This window comes from Tenrec ecaudatus, chromosome 14, assembly GCF_050624435.1.
Source record: "Tenrec ecaudatus isolate mTenEca1 chromosome 14, mTenEca1.hap1, whole genome shotgun sequence".
Taxonomy (NCBI): domain Eukaryota; kingdom Metazoa; phylum Chordata; class Mammalia; order Afrosoricida; family Tenrecidae; genus Tenrec; species Tenrec ecaudatus.
The window spans coordinates 1,200,508-1,217,435 of record NC_134543.1 but is presented as its reverse complement, the minus strand read 5'-3'; the positions used below and the strand labels follow the sequence as shown (position 1 = coordinate 1,217,435).

Sequence of the window (16,928 nt, the reverse complement as noted above, 5' to 3'; positions counted from 1 at the left end):
TCTGTGTGCATGCTTAAACACACCTTAAGGAGCCCTGGATCCTTAAGGGCTGTGTGGCTAGCCTTGAGAAGAAGGGGAATTCCAGGACACTTCCTTTGGAACTTATCCATGGATCTAAGGGCAGTTATCATGCATGGTGTAAAGTCAGGAAAGGTGAGCAGAGGGATGTGTCCTCTCACTGTCCTTCCTCCATCGGTGCTGAGCATCAGAGAGCTGGAGTAATGAGGAGCATGGCGTCAGGAATGGGGGGGCTTATTAACACCGTGTGACATGCAGACCACACGCCTCTGCGTGCTGACAGGAGGACTTGGAGCCCTTGCTGAGGACGACCAAGGGTTGCAGCCTGCAGTGGGGATCACGATTCAGTGTGCGGAGGACCACAATCCTCTTTAAATAAAAATCACTTGGGGTTTCATAGCTCAAACCTCCTTTCTCTTCCGCCTAATGTGCGAGCTTCCATGATATTGCTGAATCTGGAAGATCCTCTGACTCAGGATCTTCCAAGTGTGTCTTAACAAGTGAAATGACAAATGGTAACAGCTAGCAGCCCAGTGACAGAGACTAGAGTGGCCGCTCAGGGTTCGCCAGGCTATGGGTCTCTACAGAAGACGCGGCCTCATCGTCCTCTCAGTGAGCAGCTGGTGAGTCCAAATCACCAGTCTTGAGCAGGACTGCCCTCCCCACTCGTCCCGGTGGGGCTCCCAGCCCTTGCTACTGCTGTCAGGTGCCACCGAGCCAGTTCAGATGCAGCCCCGCCTCGTGTACAACAGAGCTGGGCGCTGTCCTGCACCATCCTCGCCATTGTTCCTGAGCCCACTGAGGGCCTTCCTCGTTGTCACTGCCCCTCTACCAAGCACGGTGTCCTTCTCCAGGGTCCGGTCTCTACTGACAAGTCCCAAAGTACTTAGGACAGAGCCTCGCCACCACTGCCTCTAAAGGAGCACTCTGGCTGAACTTCTTCCAAGACAGATGGGTTTGCCCCTTTAGCAGTCCTGGGTACTTTCAACATCTTCTCCAGCGCAACTCAAAGGCATCGATTCTTCTTTGGTCTTCCTTATTCAATGTCCAACTTTCATGATAGATGCATAATAGAACAGCATGGCTTGGGTCAGCGCCCCCTCAAAGTCACATCCTTGTTCTTCAACCCTCTATGTACAGATTTAACTGATGAATGCATCTTTTGATCTCGACGACTGCTTTCATGAGCACTGATTGTGGAGCCAAGCAAATTATTTGCTCATATAGAGAAGTTCTGCCTAGACTTGGTCAGACTGATCACAGGTTTTGAAACAAAGGAGGCTGGCTTGATAAAGAACTATTGTATCATTCCAGGAAGTCTATCAACAGCTTTCACTCTTTGAGGGTTTGCTTGGGTCCCCCCATCCCCAGCTTCACTGAGGTACTGAATTCATTGTGTACAATAAATGCCACCCCTTTAAATGCACAATTTGATAAGTGCTGATGGACGTATGCACTCATCAGACGATCACCAGCGTCCAAGAGGAATTGCTCATCGTCTCCAAAGGCTTCCTCCTGCCCTCCTATAAGCCAGTCCTCTCCTCTGTCCTTGACTCCAGGCAACCGTTCATGTCCTGTCGTTATGAGTTCACATTATCTGGAGCTGACGTAAGTGGAAACACGGCCCATGCTGCATTTTTGTGGGGGCGTTGCATCTGACGGCGAGAATCACCAGTGTGCTCTCCTATCGAGGTGATGGCTTCCCTGAGGGATGGGCGGATGGGCCATGTTCTTATTCAGTCACTTGCTGGGAGGCATTTGGGTCATTTCCAGTTTGTGTCCAAATGTTTGTGTGAACAGATTCATTTCTGTTGTGTACACATTTAAATAAAAATCAGGAGCAATGGCTAGCTCGGATACCATGTTAGGCTGGGTTTTCTGGAGAAGTAAACCCAGTGCTCTGGCAATGTGCAGGTCTATACAAAGAGGCTTATATGCACAGGTGGCTCTTACAGGTGTAGACGTGGGTAAGTTCAGTCTGGTTCCAGTCTGTGGGTCAGATGTCAGCTGGAGGCTTTTCCTGACTCATGCAGTGGTAGGGGCTGATGAACACAAAGCAGAAGTAGCAGGAGGGCCACAGGCTGGTGGATGCCAATCCAAAGGAGTCTAAAAGTAGCTGATGGACCTCCTGTTACATCACTTGCTGATGACTCCTGAGACCGCAGGCCATGTAACAGGAGGTACCAACCAGATGGAGGCTCCAGGCCCAGAAGTTCACTAACTTCCACACAGTCAGGTTATGAGTTGGCCGCACCCAGAAGGGAACCTCTCTCAATCATATCAAGGCTGTGACCAGATTAAGGAGGTCTAGTTCCCAGAGGGAGCCCTGGTGGTGAAGTGATTACTTGGGCTGTGATCAGAAAGGTCAGCTTTTCAAAACCACCAGCCACTCCTTGGAACGACAGGAATTTCTACTCCAGTGAGTCTCTGAAACTCTACAGGGCAGTTCGATCCTGTCCCATGTCACTATGAGCCAGCATCAACTCAATGGCAATAAGTATTTGAGTTTTTGAATTCTCCCTAGAACTGTTTGGCTGTTTCTCACAAGACCCTGTCCTGGAGTTGGTCACACTGTGCTGCAGGTTATCACAGGGAAATCCTGACCCACCCAGGCTAGTACATATGTTTAACCTTTTAAGAGATGATCACACTGTTTTCCAGCATGGCTGTACGACCTTCTGTCCGCTCCTCATTTACTGACACTGTGGGATTCCTCCGACTGGGGCGTTATGTGAAGGTTGGTGTTAGGAGAAAGTAGAGGAAAACCCTATCAAATCACAAAACAGAGGACAAGTGCATGGTGATGTAACTGCCCAAACCACGTCCCTGCACAAGTGCCGAGTGTCAGCGCATCATGACTCAGCCCCGTTGAAAAGTGCGTGACAGAGACAGTAATCACCATGGTGGCCCACTGCCGACACCGCTCAGGCACAAAACAGCCAGACGGTAGGTTTCACATTAGTCAGAAAATGTGAAATGTCTTCTTTCCTGTTCCCCTATCAATCTGGCTGGATGTCTGTCCATTTCATTGAATGTTCTAATGTTTCTGTTTTGTTGATTTATACCATATTGTTATTGTTTGGCCATCTTGCTGTGGGGTTCATGTGCTTTCTTCTCTGTAGTCTTAGGTCTCAGTAGTGGGGCCACTTGGTTTTATTTCGGTCAGTTAGGAGACTTGTTTAAGCAGCGCTCTCAGAATTCAGTTATGCATCGACTCCTCCTCTCTAGAACCACCCACCCTGGGGCACAGACCCCATCAAGCTTGTGCCCTGGCAATGTGAGACGAGGTTGATGAACTGTCGTCATGGTCCTGAGGCCAGCCGGCCTGCTTAAGGCCCAGCCCGAGTCAGACACTGCTCTCAGCTGCTATTACTAGAATGACTGCTAATATCGTCACTAAACTGAAAGCAAACAGAAACAAAACAAAAACCTGTCATTGAGTCAGTGCTGACTCGTAGACATTATTTATGGTACAAAACCGCCTTTCTCCCCCCAAGCTAATGGTGGCTTCGAACTGCCAACCACGAAGAATGCAGCCCAATGTGTACTCACTACACCACCAGGGCTCCTTATTGTCACTAAAGATAAACCTCATTCTACTTACCAAGAGCAGGGAGACTTATGAGTCCTCGTGGCGTCGTGGTCACATTGAGCTAACAGCAAGGTCAGCAGTTTGGAAGACAGGGCTTCTACTCCCCAAAAGAACAGTCTCAGAAACCCCCAGGGGGAACAAGCAGGAGACTGTTACGCTTCCCGGACACAGTGATGCCCAAGTCAAAGGAACCTGTCTCTTCAAGTTCATCTGGCAGTGACTCTGATAGTGAAGTCGACAAAAAGCTAATGAGAAAGCAGGTTGCTCCAGGAAGGCCTGTCAAGAAGCAAAAGGCTGGGGAGACTTCCAGAGCCCTGTCCTCCTCCAAGCAGAACAGCCGCAGAGATGGTAACATGCTCCAGATTGGGAAAGTGCAGTATATGTCAAGAGTTCGGGACTTCACAGGGAAAGTCCTAATTGACATGAGATGGGATAGATCAAGGTGAAATGAAACCAGGAACAAAAGGAATTTCTTTAAATCCTGAGCAGAGGAGCCAGCTGAAGGAACAGGTTCCTGACATTGATGAAGCAGTGAGAAAAGATGCGAGCCATGTCCACCCTGTACCGTTCTCGCTGTTTTAACCATTTTTAAAAAAAACATTTTATTAGGGGCTCATACAACTCTTATCACAATCCATACATATACATACATCAATTGTATAAAGCACATCAACACATTCCCTGCCCCAATCATTCTCAAAGCATTTGCTCTCCACTTAAGCCCCTTGCATCAGGTCTTTTTTCCCCCCTCCCTCCCCGCTCCCCACTCCCTCATGTGCCCTTGATAATTTATACATCGTTATTTTGTCATATCTTGCTCTATCCAGAGTCTCCCTTCCCCCCCTTCTCTGCCGTCCCTCTCCCAGGGAGGAGGTCACATGTGGATCCTTGTAATCAGTTCCCCCTTTCCAACCCACTCGCCCTCCACTCTCCCAGCATCGCCCCTCACACCCTTAGTCCTGAAGATATCATCCACCCTGGATTCCCTGTGCCTCCAGCCCCCATATGCACCAGTGTACAACCTCTGCACTATCCAGTCCTGCAAGGTAGAATCCGGATCATGGTAGTTGGGGGGAGGAAGCATCCAGGATCTGGGGCAAAGCTGTATTCTTCACTGGTACTACCTCGCACCCTGACTGACCCATCTCCTCTCCTAAACCCCTCTATGAGGGGATCTCCAGTGGCTGACACTTGGGCCTTGGGTCTCCACTCTGCACTTCCCCCTTCATTCAATATGGTGTATATATATATATACACACACACACACACATATATACACACATACATACATATACATACATATATTTTGCATGATGCCTTATACCTGGTCCCTTGGCACCTCGTGATCGCACTGGCTGGTGTGCTTCTTCCATGTGGGCTTTTTTGCTTCTGAGCTAGATGGCCGCTTGTTCACCTTCAAGCCTTTAAGACCCCAGACACTATCTCTTTTGATAGCCGGGCACCATCAGCTTTCTTCACCACATTTGCTTATGCACCCGTTTGTCTTCGGCAATCGTATCATGGAGGTGTGCAGCCAATGATAAGATTTTTTGTTCTTTGATGCCTGATAACTGATCCCTTCGGGAGCACTCGATCACACAGGCTGGTGTGTCTTCCATGTGGACTTTGTTACTTCTGAGCTAGATGGCCGCTTGTTTATCTTCAAGCCTTTAAGACCCCAGACACTATCTCTTTTGATAGCCGGGCACCATCAGCTTTCTTCACCACATTTACTTGTTCACCCACTTTGGCTTCAGCAGTTGTCGGGAGAGTGAGCATCATAGAGTTCCAATTTAATAAAAGAAAGTATTCATGCATTGAGGGAGTGTTTGAGTAGAGGCCCAAGGTCCTTCCGCCACCTTAATACTTAACCTATATAGACACATAGATCTATTTCCCCATCCTCATATATATTTGCATTTACATGTCTTTGTCTAGACCTCTATAAATGCCCTTTGACTCCTAGCTCTTTCCTCCATCTCCCTTGACTTTCCTCCTGCCCTACTACCATGCTCCGATGTTTTAACCTTTTACACGGCTTTTCTTTTCTGTTTTCCAAGCTATTGGCTATGTGGATTGCAAAACAATTTGCAAGATGAATTTTTTTAGTGTGCGTTATGAAAAATGTTCTGAGTGAGAACAAAGCAAACAAACTCCACCTCCAGGGGTGGCCCCCCTCTGCCCTGTCAGGTTGCTAGGAGCTGGCATTGAGTGAGCTTTTGAAGACACTCATGAGTCAGAATTGAGTCAAGAGTGAGTTTGGTCAAGAAAACTTTAAACTGGCAGCGAACACCCTCAAGTGTCTGTGGGCCTGCCTTACTCAGGCAGGCGGGCAAGCATCAGCGTCTATGACGAGACCTAACAGCCGATGGTCAGCCTCACCACAGGCCCAGGCTGGCCGACTTGGATGATGGGATTCTGGCTCACTGCACTCACTGGCCGGACACTGAGTGTGGAAGCCAGGCCTTTGAAGGCCATTCTGTCTAGCTCATCTGTGAGCAGGAGGCCGAGGTGAAACGTGTTAGGACTGCTTGCCTGAGGTCACTCGGAACACCAGGGTCCTTGTCAGAACGTTGGAAACATGAGCCGCGTTTACAGAAACCTGCTTTCAGAGCCGCCACTGCGGACTCAGAGCAGACTGGCTGAGGAGAGGGTAGTGCGGGACAGGCGGGGAGGGCTCAGTAAGACTGTTAGAGGGGGGACACTCCAGTGGGCGAAGCTGTTTCTTTAAATATGTTGGCAACTTTAAGGCCGTTATATACTTTGTCAATTGAAAAAGGCCTACAACACTGGCTCTCAGCCTTCCTAATGCCATGGCCCTTTAAACAGTTCCTCATGTCGTGGTGACCCCCCAACCATAAAATTATTTTTGTTGCTATTTTATTACTGTAATTTTACTATTTTTATTAATCGGGTGACCCCTGTGAAAGGGCCGCTTGACCCCCAAAGGGGTCGCGACCCACAGGTTAGAACTGCTGGCCTATAAGATCCAGCTCTTAGTAACTCTTCCCAGACTGTAACAGAAAAAAGTTTTACCTGGCTTAATAGGAAAAAATCGTACGTGCCTTTTGAGTTTGTTGCAGCTTTGTAAAGTGACTGCTTTACTTTTGCCATGATTCAGATTGAATTGTGTCCTCCGCCACCATGGACGGGAGGGAGTGCAGCAGCAGTCCGATCCCACCAGCTGCTCCTTAGGAGACAGAGGTGTCTGTTGGCTTCTGGCAAGATGACAGTCCTGGGATCCCTTCGGAGGTGGGCTGGGGGTCAGAGCAGAGCTGATGGCCCACCCCAACACACCTGGGGCATGGAACCCCTCTGGGGACCGAGGTTTTAAGTCACAGGAGCCCCGGTGGCATGGTGGTAATGCGTTGTCAGCAGTCGAAACCCCCATCCACCCTGAGGGAGAAAGATGAGCTTTCTACTCCTGCAGGAAGCCAGTTGACACTCACAGGGGCAGTTCTACCCTGTCCTTAGACGGTCCCTAGGAGCTGGTGTCAACTGAAAGGCATGGAGTTTGGTTTTGTTACATCGGTGTCTTCTGTTGCACTGACCTGACGGCACTGAACAGCGCACCCTACTCTCAAAGTATAAACGTGAAAATGATGACAATCCCTTAGCCCAACGGTTCTCAACCTGCGGGTCGTGACCCCTTTCACAGGGGTTGCCTGAATGTAACAGTAACAAAATTACAGTTCTGAAGTAGCAACGGAAATAATGGTATGGTCGGGGTCACCACTGAAGGGTGTTGAGAACCCCGGCCCTAGCCAGAGAGCCTTCACCTATGGCTGCACTGGAAGTTCTGCGGCCTGCACTGCCTGACCTTTGACTAATGATGGAGTAGAATGTACTTCTGAGCGCTGAAACAGGAAGCGGGCAGATACATGATTACTTTGAGAAGCAGGTCAAGCTGAAATCACAGGCGTCAGCAGCTTTTATTCCTGACACAGAGGCTCTGCACATCCTCTTCTGGACTCCGGCACCTCAGCAGAGGTCCACGCGGAGCAATGGTCACCAGTGCTCATGCTTCAGGAGCGGATGGCGGGTGAGATGCCCTCTTGTGAGAAGAGGTCCTAAGACAGATGCCCCGACAGAATGAACCGGAAGTTTGTAGAGCCCTGGGCTTGCAGTGGCACCTCTTTAGGTTGCCGTGATAGTAACAGGTTTCGTTTTTTTAAAAAATAAAATCGTTTTATTTGGAACATTTTAAAGGTACATAAACCCATCCAACAACACTCACTGCCATGGAGTCAATTCCAACCATATTGTCCCTGCATGGCGGGGTACACCTGCCAGGGGCTTCTGTAACTGCCTCAGCTTTCACCCTCGGTTCAAGCTGCTCACCTCAGCAAAGTGAAGTCACTCTGCCACCAGGGCTCCAAAGGTATGCAGAGGCAGGGAGAACTGTGGGATGAATTTGTAGGACCCCATCACCCAACTCCACACATCAGGGTCCATCTCATTTCATCTGGGCACCTGCTCCTCCACCTCCTGTCCATTTTGACATGCTAGTATTTGCTGATGAACTTGATGTGCACCCCAACTCCAAGCAGGCCGTTTGAGCACACCAGTCATCTACTATTCACAGGGTACCAGCAGGCCAGGTACATAAAATGAAGATGCAAGTCAGGCCCCTGGTCCCCAGCTGTTTGCCAGTCCCTCCCACAAGGTCCAGCAGAATGGGGTGCTGGTGCCCTCACAGGGTGGTCAGGCAGAGCACTGGGGCTGCCCCTCACAGGAGATGACCATTCTCTGGGAGACATGGCCCTGAGGAAGACAGCTGCTCCCCAGGACCGTGGCCTGACAGCTACAACTGCAGACCCCAGACTCGGGTCACTCCTCAGTGCTCACACATCCCACGCAAGGAAGGGGGCTGTGGGTCTGTCGGCTGCTCCCCGAGCCCCTGCACACCCTCTGTCCATCTACACCTTGGAGGCATTCAAGAGGGACCCTCTGCTCCCCAGGACTGTGATGGGTGGGTGGGCAGCAGGTCTTGGCACCACGGAACCTGGGAGGCCCCAGTGCACTGGTTCCACCTGTAGGCTGTGTCCAGCATTTGCAGGGGCAGAGCTGGAAGCTGCGTGCTTCCAGGAGCTTTGCCAGTTTCATGGTGAGTGGGCACTGGGTTAGCAATGCTAACCTACTTATCTCCCTACACATCCTACCACCCCCGCTCTGGGTTTCAGGACCAGGAAATCAAGTGGTGCTACAGGCAGGTGCCATATCATGGCCTGTGGTCAGAGGGGTGCGTGGCCACCCTGGGACCTGCCCCATGGGCTCCTATGCACACACCCAGACCTCCGCCCCTCCCAGAAGGCACTTCATCCCAGTCTCCTGCGGAAACACTGCCCCCCACACACTCCGTACAGCCTAACTCGGACTTACCCAGATGAATCAATGGAGAAAACAGCGCATCTGGGGAATGGACACTTAAGGCCTGGCACCTGGTCAGATTCAGGGGACCGGCTCCCTGTTTCCAACAATCCTCAGAGGGGTGCAGAGAGCTAGGAGCTCAAGCCAGAGCTCTCAAAGCTGGGGTCCCTTCAGTACATTACCGTTCTCTCAGCTCGACCCCCCCCCAAAAGATAGGGGCTATTGCGTGAGCCATCTACACCCCAGGGACAGCAAGGAGGTGGGTATGTGTGTCAGCTGCTGTGCCACCTGTAATGAGGGACCAGCACCAACATTGCTCAAGTTCCCCAAGCTGGCTGGGAGGTGGGGGCTGCTCAGACTATGTCCAGAACCCAGGAAGCTGAGAGGGCGACACTGCTGTAAGCAACACCTGCCCAAGGACAGCTTTCTCTCACACACGTTTATTCATGCCACCCAACACAGGCGGGAGCGACAGCCATGTCCCCAACACCGTGCTCCGACATTCCCAGCCGAGTGGACACCTTATCCGACAGGATCTCAGGCAGCTGCTCAATGGTGGCCGTGGGCAGGTGCCCCACCGGAAGCTTTGGGAAGAAGAACAGAGCAGAGATGACAAAAGAAGGACAGGTAGGCACGACTCCCTTGTCATTTGGGCAATAGTTAACAGGGATGTCAATTTGGATAGCTAGGAGCTTGCCACTGGGGCTGTACAAGGGTGGCTCCCCAGGGCCTTCTAGCCGATCTGGATGTTTGATGTGGTCCAGGGGGTGAGCGGATGTCAGCATTCAGCTTCCGGGACGGGACCCTCTTCAGGCACACAGTACCACCATGCTCCAAGTCACTTACTGCATCTCCAAGTGTGAGCTACCCAGTACCCACTTCAATCAGGATGCTGTGGTTCCCTCTCACCCCCACCCCCCAAAGTCGGTTAAAAAGGAAGAACCTTACCTTTCAGAGCTTTACTTCTTTTATCTAAAACAAAAGGAAAAAATTGGGTCACACCAATTCTTAAAAATGACAAAGCAAACAAGCCCATAGTCCACTCACTGTCCAAGCGGCATTTGACTGGAAGCTCAAGGCTCAAAGTCAACCTGCGGCCGCCTCCCAGCCCACAGGGGCAATGTGGCTACCCAGGGCATGGTGAGAACAAGGCACAGCCTAGCGGGGCCCCAGCAGACCTCACACAGCGTCGAGAAAAGTTTGCTGCTATGCTTGACACCCCTCTACAGTGGCTGTGCAGACAGTTAACCCAAGGCGTGCCACCTAAACCCCTTTTGAAACGCACCACCAGTGAGCTGAGTTCGTGGGTGGCCACCAGCCACCCTGCCTTCACTGCAAACCACTCTCATCGGTTCCTGGAAACTAGCAATCAGGGGGGCACCTGCCCCTGGGAGCTATTTCTGATTCCTGGGTCCACACAGTGTTAGTCCTTTTATGATGAGCCTATTTCCCTGGGGTGGCTGGCAGCAGGGGACAGAAGGCCATCTCTCTGTGGCCTAGTGGTCACACACCCTGATTTCCCCTCCTGTGTGATGGGCCAAGCTTTGTCCCCACGAACCAGGGGAGCTGCACTCCTGCTGCTCAGGTCCCATTGCCCATCTGCTGGGGACCAAGTAGTTACTGCTCCCACTTCTGCTGAGCCCACCCCAAGTATTCCACCTGTATCGCAAAAAGACCCACCCATCACTGCAATGCCATGTCCAGTCTCAGGACCCAGGGAGACTGGACCTGGGGCTGCCAAGCCGCACAGACCTCCAAGGCAGCACGTCTGTCTTGACAGAAGCATCAACTGCTCTCTCAGCACAGCGCTGGGCTCGAACAGCCAGCTTTGCCGTCAGCAGCCCAGCCGGTGACACAGGGTCTGAGAAAACCCCCAACAATGGTTGGGGTTGTCTATTTCCCCAGCTGTCTGTCAGGCAGCTGGTGAGGCACCTCCAGGCCCCCCTGCCAGCACACACCACCATCCTGTGCTGTCTGGCTGCTTGCACATCTCTGCCCCCTGCTCTCCTCCTCTTCTTCACAGCACTGGCTTCTTTGAGGCCAGTCCCTCCGGGCACATGTGTGTATGTTCTAGAAGGGTGTGTTATGTGGACGTTCTAGACAAAAATCTCAACATTGAGGCAAAGTGCACAGACAGACAAGGAGAAGAGAGTAGCCTGCCTCCCCACTCCCCTCCCCGCAGCCTCAGTGAGCGCTGCCGAGCTTGCTAGCCAACTGCCAACCTGGACCCTTCACCTTGGCCCTCCTTTTCCCTGGCATCTTAATGCAAACATCACTCAGGTGGTCACTTTCAATGGTGTGTCAGGTTCTCCTGAACCACCAGTAGGCACCAGGAGTCTTCCTCCCCCGGCCATGACCACTGCCTGGCGAGGAGTGTGTAGCTTCCTCCACTTGGGGACATGTGGTCAATGCTAACCTCAATGGCGCTTATGGCCTGAGCTGTCTGTTAACGGAGGATTTTGAGTGCCTGTCGTGTTCACATTAGTAACTTGAGCCACTACCCTTCACCGCCCTACAAGAGATAACAGCAGGAACAGAGGGAGCCAAGAGCCCCTGGACTGAGCACCTCCTAGACTCAGGGCCAGATTGAGGACAAGAGATAGCGATCAAGCGGCACATAGACAAACAAACAAGCGATTCCCTCTGAAGGGAGACAGGAACACCCCAGCACCCTCCTTCCAGAGTTGGTGCTCTGAAGTCAGACTCTTATCCCCTGAGCCGAGAGCGACCAGACTGCTGACAGGTGTCCACCCATGTTTTTGTCACAGCCACCAGGGAAGCTGGGGCCTGGCTGGGGCTGACCTTCTAGTGGACTTCCCCACCCTCCAAGCCACTCCTAGTTAAGAACCCCGAACTTGTACAGTGCCACCCCAGCAGAGACCTGGCTGTTGGGGGACTTACCGGCACTCCTGATCTTGTATATGATGAAGCCCATCAGGCCCATTCCCACCCAGATCTCCTGGTAGACTTGTGTGTAGTAGGGCTTCATAGGGGTCCACACATTCCTGATCAGGCTTTGGAGCATCTGTAAAGAGCAACAATGAGACCAGGACCACCTATACGGTCTGAAAGCTAAGAGCCAGCTCACTCGGTCACAAGGGGCCACTATGAAGTGGACGCAATGTCACAGCACCCCAAAGAATGCCGCTCTACCCCCAACTAGTGAAAGATCGCATTAATAAGTTTGACCCTATTTCCCACGGCTCCCCAAGGCCACTCCTGTCCCCAGGGGACGCTCCTGGGTCACAATAGTTCTCGGTCACCATTCCCTCAAGGACCAGAGGAGTCAGAATGGGGCTGCCCAACCCCGTCATCAGAGCATTGTCCCTTGCTGTCCAACACGAATGCCAAGGCCACTCACTTCTCCACATTTCATACGGGGAGACAAGAGTGTGTTCACGTGTGGCACCTGCTACATCAGAGTTGTAGGAACGTGGTGGGGCAAGGGGGTCTCCTGAGCTCCCCAACGCACAGCTGGGCACTCTGCTCAGCACCGCCTCAGCCTACCTCTCTGAAAGGATGAGGCCAAGCATGAGAGCCGCAGGTGCGGCAGACGTTATGTAACGTCTCCTCACAACCCAACAACACTGAGTCAATCCCAAGCCCCGGTGACCCCACCTTTCCTCAGAGGAGCGGGTTCCGGATGTGACCTACCAACCTCGTGGTTAGCAGCCAGGGGCTCACAGGGCCACCACTTCCTGGGCTCCATTGGGAAAGGCCACTTGTTCCTGTCCTCACACAGCTCACTGTTCTAAGTGGGGTTCAAAGTATGCTTTCCATCATTTAAACAATGTCTTCACCAGAGACGCCCAGATCAGGAGCCCTGTTTTCACTTCAACGTCAACACTTGACAAGGCCCATCAGTAGGAGAAAGTGGAAACTGCAGCCCTGTGCTGGTCCCCGAGTGAGTTACACAGAAGCCTGCTCAGACCCTTCTCAGGTATCTGCTGATGCACCAGCAAAGCGAAGAGTTTTCAGGAGCTGTGAAACCAAAAGCTGGGATGTCTGGGAGCAAAGGGTCTTGGCTAGGAGAAGCAAGGGTGTGTGGTGGAGTAAGAAGCCTAGAGATGCCACTGTGGCCACCAAACCCTGGTAACCTGCCCATCCCCATACCTGTAAACCACATCTGCCCCCAATGAAGATGAAACTTGTTCCTCGGTGTCAAGTATTTATAGTGCTGACACTGCACATCACATAAAAGGTGGTGGAAAAATGGAATTTAAAGGATAATGTTACTTCCCTCCAGGAGCGTTTAGAAGGCCCCTCGTATGACGAGCTGGCAGAAGAAAAGGCCACTGCTGGGCCGCTGTGAGGCAGACAGATGGCCAGGGTCCTGAGGGCCACGAGTAGCAGCTATGCTTCATGGCTCATTTCCCTCTGGCCATTGGGGAACAGTGGCCTGGGCTCCAAGGCCGGCAGGGCTGGGTTTGTCTGAGAGCTCTAAGCCCACAGCCTGAGCTCCTTGCCAGGCCCCGGCTCATCCCTGGGAAACTGAGGACTGGCCTTACAAACTAGCACTCACTGTAACCTGGGCTGATGTAGCCAGATCCTCAGGGTGGGCCAGAGGGCCAGACGTCCTGCAGGCTGTCTACCTTCCACTGTCTGGGATGCTGGGACAAAGCATGAGGGCCCAGGGCACCTACAGCTGTGCGTTGAGGACCTAGGAGAGAGGTCGGGGCACCTCAAATTCTTCTCTGCTGCGTCTAGCAACCATTGGGAAGGGAGAGGAGGAACCCTGGGGGTGGGGGGTAGAGGGGCCTCCTGGGGTTGAGGACTAATCTGGACCTGCGGACACCTCCATGTCTGTGAGATGCCTCTGCCATGCCCAGGGGACTCTTGATGGGATGTAGAGCCCTGCCTTGTGCCCAGTAAGCCCTTAGCAACAAGGGGACAAACTGCTGCCAGTGCCCTGTAGGTAGCTCAACACTAAGTTCCCAGGTCCTGGAGGGCTTGGACAAGGGTCCTTTCCTGGGAGTGGGGGGCAAGCAGCCCAGTCAGGTGTACTCTATTGCTCAAAATTCCCGGGCTTCCAAGTGACGGAGTACATTTGTGCCACGGTCTATAACTCACTTCCTTTCTCAAGCAAGACAGGACCATTACCATAGTCCATGACTTAAGCAGGCTGTGGGGAAATGTCACTTCTTTCCAGGGAGCTGAGCCTCTCAAAGTCCGACCTTCAACTAAGATAAATGCTCTGTCTCCCATGTGTTGGTTCGTTCCCAGGGCAAATGGGCACAGCACATTCAGCAGGGGTTGTTATTCTCCCCTCCAGACCATGGTCAAGTGGCTAAAAATAGTCTTGCTTCTTTGTTTGCCTTCTGACAAATTCTCAACAAACCCTTTTTGTGAAAACTTGTCACAGAATGCAGTATACGTGAGAAGAACTGCATGTAAACCTGCCTCGAATTAAGTTCTGCGCTCTGGAGTGTCTAGGCTTCAGGAGTCCCCTGCGTCCCATCTGTTATCTTAGCTTGTATCTTTCTTTTCCTTTTTTCCCCTTCTGTACCTCTTTCTTAAATGCGATCATGTCCCTCTTGAGCCCCCTGGTCCTTGCGGGAGAGCTGGTTTTCCTTTAACCTCAGAGTAAAGCAACAGGGGGTTGTGCAAGACAGGTGAGAAGGGGCCACAGGCATTTCAGTGGTCGTGTCATCTCGCTCCCTTTCCTTGACTTGCCCTCTGGCCTATGGTGAGTGTTTGGCCGGAGGGCCTTTACTTTCCCCACCAAGCACATCATGTCCAGCCACATCCTCAGGCCGGTGGCAGCTTTAAAGCACTGGGTCCCGGTCAAAGATCAAAAAGGCTGCGGCTCAGGTGTGGGCGCTTCGCCTATCACCTCCATAGTCAGCGCCTGCCTGGCGCATCCAAGTAGCCCCGCGGGTCCTGGCCCGGGGTCCAACCACCTCGGGCGGCCAGGTGTGGCGTTTCGCCAGGAAAGTCGAGGGGTACCGTCGGGCAGGCCTAAAGGTGACGATTTCTTGGGTGGACTCTGGAGGTCCCGCTCTCTCGGGAGGCGTGTGACCTTGGGTGCAAGGAAGGTGCGAGGCGGCCACCGCGAGCTAAGGCTCGGCAGGAGACTTGGTGGCGCGGTGGCTGAGCGCTCTAACTCCAGCCCACCAGCGGCTCCGCGGGAGAAAGACCAGGCTGTCTGCTGTGAAATCCCACACGCTGTCTACTCTGTCCTGCAGCGTCGACACAGACTCCACGCGGAGAGTTCGGGTCACGGTCTGGAAGGCCGTTTTCTGGGAGACGGGTCCCCAAAGTCGGGGGCCGCGAGACTGCAGCTCATCCCGCCCGCCGTCCCGGACGGGACCGCCCTGCCGCCGAATTGGCACTCACCGTGGCACAGGACAAACGGCTCCGCCGGCCCGAGGACCCGCAGCCAACGACTCGGAAGGTCACGGAACGCGCAAGCGCCACGCAGGGCCTGCCGGGAGGGCGGAAGGAGTCGCTCTGCCGCCGGGACAGAGCGGCCCCCGAGGTCAAGCCTGCGCGCCACAGCGCCCACTGGCGGGCGCCAGGGGACTGAACAACCGGGAAGGGGCTGTTGACGGGTTGGTGAGTGGGGGGACGGGTGGGGAAGAGGCAAGCGTTGTCACAATAGGATGACATAAACGGAACCCCAGGGGCTTTCCGTCCAGGGCACACTGACCAACATGAAAAAAGGGATCCTCAGTGTTTCCTGTCATTCTCTTTATACTGCCAATAGCTTTGCATTATTTCTGTTGTTATTCTGCAGATTATTGTAATTCCACTCAAATTAAGACTGAAATACAGTCACAGGGGCTCTAGGTAATGGTTCCAACAGACACACTCTTGAGAGTAACCATGCTTACTAGTAATGTTCCCGGAAATTAGAACACAGGTTGTCAAAACGGCACCTTGTCATTAAAGAGAATGAAATCAACAGTGTCCGAAACCACCACGCGCATGGGAGATAAAGGGAAAGATCTAGAAGAAAGAGTAAGTCAGTCTACCATATGTAATTAAGCTATTCATCTGGCTGCTTTTTCAGAAACGGGCGAGGGGCCCTGCGGATCTTTGAAATACCAGTCACATGTCTTCCACATCATGTAGGTCACCATAGTGTCACAATCTCACAGAGCAGTGGGAGCTGACGAGGGCACCACTGGGCAGACACCCTGGTGGCGCAGTGGTTAAAGCACTCGGCTGCTAAGCAAAAGATCGGGGGTTTGAAAGCAGATGCTCAGCAGGAGAAAGAGGCGTCCATAAAGACACACAGCCCTGGGCAGGCCGCAGGGCGGTTCTAGTCTGCACGACAGGGTTCCTAGGAATCAGAACTGGCTGGACAGAAACAAAAGAGAAGGGTCAAAAATATGTGGAGATAATGGCTGAGAATTTTCCTGAAGCACTGAGAAAAATCATAGCAAAGATTAAAAAAAAATCTCTGCAGAAACTAAGGAGGCAGAGAAAAGAAATCAACTCCTTGAAACCTCATAATCAACTGTAGGAAAGGAAAGAGGCAGCGAGAATCTTAAAAACAGCAGGGGTACGGGTGGTGGTGCTGGGGGTGGAGTCAAGATTGTCAAAAGAACAAATGAGAGTTCCTCTCCTCAACTGGGACCTCAGAAGACAGTGCTGCTGCAGCACATTACAGAAAACAACTGCCAATCCAGAGTTCTCTAGGGGAATGCTCTTTCAGCGAGGAAGAGCAGAAAAAGAGTTTCCAAAAAACGGAGGCAGAGGATAAAGTCACCAGCAGATACACAGTATGAAGAGTATTCAGGCAGAAGGAGAGTGGTGGCTGATGGGAGGGAGGCGGATCTAGGAAACAACAGAAAGCACTAAACACACAGTACTGCTTCAAAGAGGAAAGAGTTTAGGATCAGAGAAGAGCTGCCTGCCAAGTTTGAAAAAGCTTGTTAGGGAAGCAGTTCTCAAAGTATGGCTTGGGGGTTCCGAGGCCTCCTGGGGGTCAAACTATTTCCAC

The 16,928-nt window shown here is 52.3% G+C and overlaps 1 protein-coding gene and 1 pseudogene across 1 annotated transcript; one reads left to right on the top strand and one right to left on the bottom strand.

Annotated features, from left to right (window-relative positions):
- The first annotated feature begins 3,783 nt into the window (after window positions 1–3,783).
- LOC142426139 (activated RNA polymerase II transcriptional coactivator p15 pseudogene) lies at window positions 3,784–4,192 on the top strand (annotated as a pseudogene).
- A 5,212-nt stretch (window positions 4,193–9,404) lies between these two features.
- On the bottom strand, window positions 9,405–15,422 carry ATP5MJ (ATP synthase membrane subunit j). The gene is made up of 4 exons (XM_075531571.1): window positions 15,317–15,422; window positions 11,882–12,005; window positions 9,929–9,952; window positions 9,405–9,564 (listed from the first exon to the last, which is right to left on the bottom strand). Exons 2-4 carry the CDS (start codon window positions 12,003–12,005, stop codon window positions 9,530–9,532), a joined length of 183 nt encoding a protein of 60 aa, XP_075387686.1. The 5' UTR covers window positions 15,317–15,422; the 3' UTR covers window positions 9,405–9,529.
- Between the last annotated feature and the right edge of the window lie 1,506 nt (window positions 15,423–16,928).

Bases quoted from the DNA above. Each gene is read 5' to 3' on its own strand.
- ATP5MJ (XM_075531571.1), bottom strand. From the start codon at position 12,005: ATGCTCCAAAGCCTGATCAGGAATGTGTGGACCCCTATGAAGCCCTAC. The intron at 9,953-11,881 runs GTAAGTCCCCCA...CTTTTGTTTTAG, and splicing joins ATACAAGATCAGGAGTGCCG to ATAAAAGAAGTAAAGCTCTG. The intron at 9,565-9,928 runs GTAAGGTTCTTC...TTCTTCCCAAAG, and splicing joins AAGAAGTAAAGCTCTGAAAG to CTTCCGGTGGGGCACCTGCC.